At 36.3% G+C, this 6,202-nt stretch overlaps 1 protein-coding gene across 5 annotated transcripts in view; it reads right to left on the bottom strand.

The window, feature by feature from the left end:
• Positions 1-809: 809 nt before the first annotated feature.
• Positions 810-6,202, bottom strand: part of LOC121857480 (exocyst complex component 6B-like) — a 46,046-nt gene continuing 40,653 nt past the window's right edge. For all 5 annotated transcript variants that reach the window (XM_042353550.1, XM_042353559.1, XM_042353583.1 and 2 more), the window contains exons 12-15: positions 5,962-6,202; positions 3,533-3,674; positions 3,070-3,256; positions 810-2,430 (exon numbers count right to left, since the gene is read on the bottom strand). In XM_042353550.1, coding sequence (XP_042209484.1) covers positions 2,310-2,430; positions 3,070-3,256; positions 3,533-3,674; positions 5,962-6,202 — 691 coding nt within the window. In that variant the 3' untranslated portion in view covers positions 810-2,309. The remainder of the gene's footprint in view (positions 2,431-3,069; positions 3,257-3,532; positions 3,675-5,961) is intronic.

Below are 6,202 nucleotides of genomic sequence, written 5' to 3'. Positions count from 1 at the left end.
GGGCCGACTGTTAACCCCCGCGAATGTTAAGGGCCGACTGTACACATGATCCTTGATTGATGACAGGAATATCATAATAATCAACCAAAATTAAAAGCACCTTACTCACATAGTCCTTTGAGTAGTCCGGGTTTAAGCTAAAGTCGGCAACATTGTTGGGAGAACAATAATTACGAGTTCCGGAAGAGTGGCTATTGACGAGCCAGGGTCATAGGGTTAGAATCAAGCTGGGAATTTGTGGGTGATGATGGCAGAAATTTTTTTACCAAGCTTTCACCTCCCCACCCACCACGAAGCCCAACAAGGAAAAGCCATACAACAGCCCCAAGGGTATAAGTAGGCTACCACCTAATCTGATGACACCTGCAGGACCAAATGGGGTGTTGACTTTGTGGTGCCTGCTTGACTGACCCAGAACCCAGGCATGTTGACCAGCCAATTGACTTGATTGAGCCTCATGTCAAGTCTACCATCTAACCATTCACTTCCTTCCATGTGTTCTCTCAAAAACTTTAAGATATGTTTTGCTATGATGTTTCCACACAACCCAAGACCACACACATATACCACACAATTCAGTACCACATTTAAACAACCCAGAAGCAAACACCTATACCACAACCTAGAACCAAACACCTACACCACAAAATATAGAACCAAAACACTTGCAGCACACAATCCAGAACCATACACCTACAGCACACATAACCACATACTGTACCTGCATTTCATCCATCCCCAAGACTATATGACATACTTTCTACTCATTAGTAACCAAATTATTGTAAATTTTGGATAATAATACAATATTTTATTATATTTTTCAATTGTTTAATCTGTACAAACTGGATCTATTATTCACAGTGATCATGTTAATGCAACTTCTGTACAGAACATGTTATCTTAGTAGAATAAAACATTCAATCATTTACATATCTTTCTGATACTGATTCAATATATTTTAAACTGAAGTTTTAATATCAAATATCTAATAAAAGGTGTTCCCTTGATATGCACTGGTAAGTATGAGATGAACTGGACACATGATAACATAAACCACACATTGTTCACAAATATAACAACCGAGTCTCACATCAAACTCACCTGACATGCTATTGAAGGCTTGGTTCAAGAAGGATTTTAGTCAGATTTTATTCACTTTGATTTTTAATTTCTTTGCCAAGTCTTAATTATCATCCCACCAATTCAGCAAACCCATTCAGTGATAACTGCTAGTATGGAACTAATTAAAATATGTATTCAGTGAAAAGTCACAAAATTCTCCATATTCCTGAAACACGAAGAAAGAATGGTGAATTATCTGAAATGTCTGATTTTAGACCTTGATCCTCACTAAACTAAGTCCTCAAGACAATATTCAGGAAATTGCAAATCAAGGTATCTCCTCCTCCCTCCTGTGAAGCTCCTTTTACACAGTAACAAAGACTCTCCCTCTGCAAACAAACATTCATTGTTCTTGAGTTTATATACAATTAGAAGTGATAAATAGTAACTAGTTAATTTTAAAGTGAATCTATCATGACATGATAAAATAAAAATATGATTCAGTGCAGTTCATTGGTGAAGGTGATCATCCAGCAAACTCTGGTATATACATCTGTAACACCTACCTTCCACTTATATAATTTATTAAATTTATATCAACAGCAATAATATAAGAACAATATTTACAAACAAAGAACCACAGTACATTGTACACCTATTGCCGTACTTACTTATGATCTTTAGCTGTGACCTCGACCTTGATACACAGACTTCAATATGGTGTTCTGTCTTCATCCAGTAATGTCAAATGATATATTGTACTGTATATTCATGTGAATTTAAAAAACCCATCTGCTCCAGATGAGAAAAACTTTACAGACATCCAGATGACAATGCCTTACCACAATACATCCATCTTCAACCGGTGTACAAAACCAACAAATATATCAAATACTTACCTATATCCAAACACTTCTCATCTTAAAGCTAAGGTAATGGCTTTTTATGATGTCTTGCACAATCTCCAGGAGTCAGTGTAATTGTTCTAATCAGAAGGGTTACCTTAGCCTGGGGCTTAACATAACAGTAACCAGCTCTGCATACTGTATAATGAAGCATACAACACTTGGCCAACCCTACCTGGCTCTCAATATAAAAACAAAACAAAACAAAACATGAAGCAATAAAATTTAATTTCCAAAGTGCTTTAGCAAACAAACAGTTAACTTAGGGAACTGTTACATTAGCAGAATAAAAATAAGTAGGATATTTGAGACATGTTGATCTAGAAAGAATCAGTTGATTTATGACGCATGTTGCTGTTGAGTCAGCTGCCGAAGCTGTTTGAGAACAGTTTCCAGTAGTTTTTTCTTGTCACTTCTTTTCAGTATGGAGAACATCCCACGCTTTTCACCTTCTCTCAGCCTTGAAAGAAATGCTTAAATTAATACTGATTAGATTAATTCTTTCTTTATATGCAAAAAGAATAGTTAATCAATATATAAATGGTAGATGCCAAATAATGAGGGCCAATGGAAATGCTAAACCTCTACTGGCAAAAGTGGCTCTATATCTAAATTATATTATCAAGCAACACATCAAACAATCTACAATAAGAGCCTACAATAATACACTTCTACTGTACACCACAAGCCAAATAATCCCAATGAGTCTAAGGAAAGTTAGCAAGTAGAAACTGCATTTTAAGTGGACAGCATCTGCAAACATTTATGTAGGGATATCAAAACATATATTACACTTACCTACCGGGTAATCATATTCCCTACAGCATATGGAAGTACAGATATACAAAGAATGTTAATAAAGGAGGTTAAAATATTGGCTCACTACCTGGTGTACTTCTCCTCTTATTGCTCATCATAAATCTGGAGGTCACAAACCAACTTATCTATTCAGAAGGAACATCAGAGAGGAATGAAATAATTATGGAAAACTTGCATATTTTCAATGCAAAATAAGGAACACAGTAAGACTCGCTTTAATGCATGTGATGAAATAACCAGCATAGTATCACAACAAAAGGACTTTTCTAATTTCACTTACTTTTCTACAATGATGATGGCATTATGGGGGTTTACTCGGAGGTATTTGGAGTTCTCTGATCCGTAATCATGAAAATATGTAGACCAGTCTTCCGTCATAAACAGGTCCAAAAGCTGCCTTAGGTCGGAGAAGCACATCAATAGAGCACCCTCCTCAAAACCTTCTACTGGTTCAAAGGCTGCAAATTCTGGACAATGAAAATCAAAACTACAGTATGTAATAAAATGACTAGAGAGAAGTTTAAAAATTAAATAAGATTGAGTTAAAATAACTCCTAAGATTATGATGTCTTTGTTACTGGACCAACCTGAATTAGCCCAGACATCAGTTTTATGTACTACTGTATTTGTAAATCTGTCTTAGAATCATGCAAACTACTTTCACATCCAAAATTAAGGAACAGTCAATACAAAAAGAGGTTAGAATTTCAGGTAATTTCAGCCAAAACCATCTATAAACATACGTTCGCACTGTATTACATCAAGGTTGACTTGCTCTAATGCAGCCAGTGACATCTGTTTGACATCTTCACTTAACAGCATTGCCATCAGTGACTTTGCCACATGTTGACAAGCCGACATGCAAGCGGTCTGTGCCACTCGTACCTGTAAAAGGGATATAGTAACTCAAAACCCTGCTTAAGAGTGCAAGGAGTTATTAATCATATTTACATTCACCATGACTATCTCTTAGGGTTCTTTTTTTCAAGGATCGAGACCACAACTCTGAAAAGTTACAACCCAACATAAGTTGGCAACTCATACAAATGCATGCTAGCTGTCACAAGGGATAAACTGCTGCTGAGCAATCTAGCTTTTGCCAATATTAATTTAGCTGGTTGATTGCATTAAAAAGTGTAGTACCCCTAAATTCTTTGGGGTTATTGCTGAAGATCACCTAAACTGGAGCAACCATATTCAATTCATTAACAGTAAAATCAATAAACAGTACAGCATCCTGTACCATACTTGTCACTCACTCCCTCTTGCAGCAATGAAAGAAACCTATTAAGATCTTATTTACCAACACTTGATTCACTGTCATATATTATGGGGCCTCTAGCACTATGAAGACACAACCCCTGATTGCTGCCCAGAAGAAAGTTGATTGGACAATGATCTACTTGGAAAAACTGACCACACAAATGAGCAGTTGTAGATGGTAAATTTTGAAGATATCAATAATTACTGGTGTTCTCTCTTGGTTTATAAATCAGTTGATCACGTGATTTAAAATAACTATACAGTACAGTACATTGTATTTCCAGTTCCATACATACCAGATGTGTGAAGGTGTGGGTTAATATACCCCTGTTCACTCGAGGGAAAACTACACTCCTCCCGTTAATCCTCTCTTTATGTGACAACTACTGTCTAAACATAAAAAAAAACTAACAGTTACTCTTTTTTGCCTTTTTACTGCCATAAAAATAACTATAACTGATACAGTATGTTGATAAGAATTACCACTGCCAATGATTACCTATTTTATCAACATGACATGATCCTGACTGAGATCATTTTATTGTTTCACTTGAACATATCCCATTATATTGCTTTCACTGACTACCAGATTAGTGCACATCAATAAAGTTAAGATGTGTGTGACTAAAGTTGTAACCCTCTGATATATATTTACTAACACCATGTAAAATGTTGTAATCCAGATGATACTAAATGCTACAGTTTATGAAATATCCTAGAGATAAATGTGCAGTATTCATCAGGTGTCAATATAAGTGCCCTGGCATTCACTTTGCTCAACCATGTTTATATGTTGTTATTGTTCACTTTGTATCTGTATTTTGGTGGCTAAATAAACTGTTCCAATTTCAAATTGTAGCTTAAGTATATATTAGATACATTTCTATTCACATCTAAGTTATGGCACCAACTGTATAATACTAGACAGGATTTATTGTACTTATACGGCATTGGCATATTTAAATATGAACTGGAAGGTGCACTTAGATGTCTGGAAAGAAACCTGAATCTGGTTCATGTTTCAGCCTCATACACAACACAGGGTAATTTTTCAACTGGGCCAGTTCTATGGGCTCCAATCCTAATGGTTAGGTTATGTAACATTAGGTTGGGGCCCAGTATGATCAGGGTTCCTCCGACCTGCAACCAACAATACCATCCCTCCCTTTGGGTAAACTCAGTCGTCTTCCTCCTGTAAACTTTTATACATTATGTATATTTCTTCTTATAATTATGTCTCTTTAGTGTCATTATTATAATATGCTTATATCCAGCACACCAACAAAATTCTTCTCCATCTCCAACATTTATCTACACTGCTTTTCTTCAAATGTATTTTATTATCCCTTCCTCCTACCGCATTCACATTATCTTAACCTTGCCCTTCCATATCGCATTACTAACTGATAATTTTTCAGTACAGTATTAATTTTTCTTACTTTCATAATTTTTCCTGCTATAATGGCAGTGACCAGAACCAAACAAACAAAACTCTTCCTTTATTCTTTGTCCTTCATTCATTCAGTCAAGCTTAACACTGTTGCCTCACCCAACTCTGTACTGTACAGTAATATCCATCAGCTCATTTTCATCCCTAATATATGATATAATGTCCTGTATAATAAATCATCATACACAATAATATATTAAAACTTATCGGTTCATTAGTGATGGCAGTGACTTACAGGTAAATTAGGGAAGGCAGTGACGTCCGGGTAAATTAGTGAATGCAATGACTTCCGGGTAAATTAGTGAAGATAATGACTTCCGGGTAAATTAGTGAAGGTAGTGACTTATGGGTAAATTAGTGAAGGTAGTGACTTACGGGTAAATTAGTAAAGGTAATGACTTACGGGTAAATTTGTGAAGGTAGTGACTTACGGGAAAATTAGTGAAGGCAGTGACTTACGGGTAAATTAGTGAAGGCAGTGAAAGTTGAATTAAGGAAGGCTATGAGATCAGTGACATAGGAAGATGAAGTGCCTTGAGGTTCAGCTAACATCCAGTCATAAGATGCCAAGTCCAAGAACTCGTCTATCTTGTGCCTGAGGGCGGTGTAAATCTGCTCCTCGGCTTCTCCCCGTATGTCCTTGAACATGGCCTTCCCCTGTAGTCTCCCCAGGCCAGGTTTACTGCTGTCTTCTATACTC

The sequence above is a fragment of the Homarus americanus genome, unplaced genomic scaffold, assembly GCF_018991925.1.
Source record: "Homarus americanus isolate GMGI-L3 unplaced genomic scaffold, GMGI_Hamer_2.0 scaffold54347, whole genome shotgun sequence".
Classification (NCBI taxonomy): Eukaryota; Metazoa; Arthropoda; class Malacostraca; order Decapoda; family Nephropidae; genus Homarus; species Homarus americanus.
The sequence above is the reverse complement of the archived record's forward strand: the minus strand, read 5'-3'. Positions and strand labels throughout refer to the sequence as shown.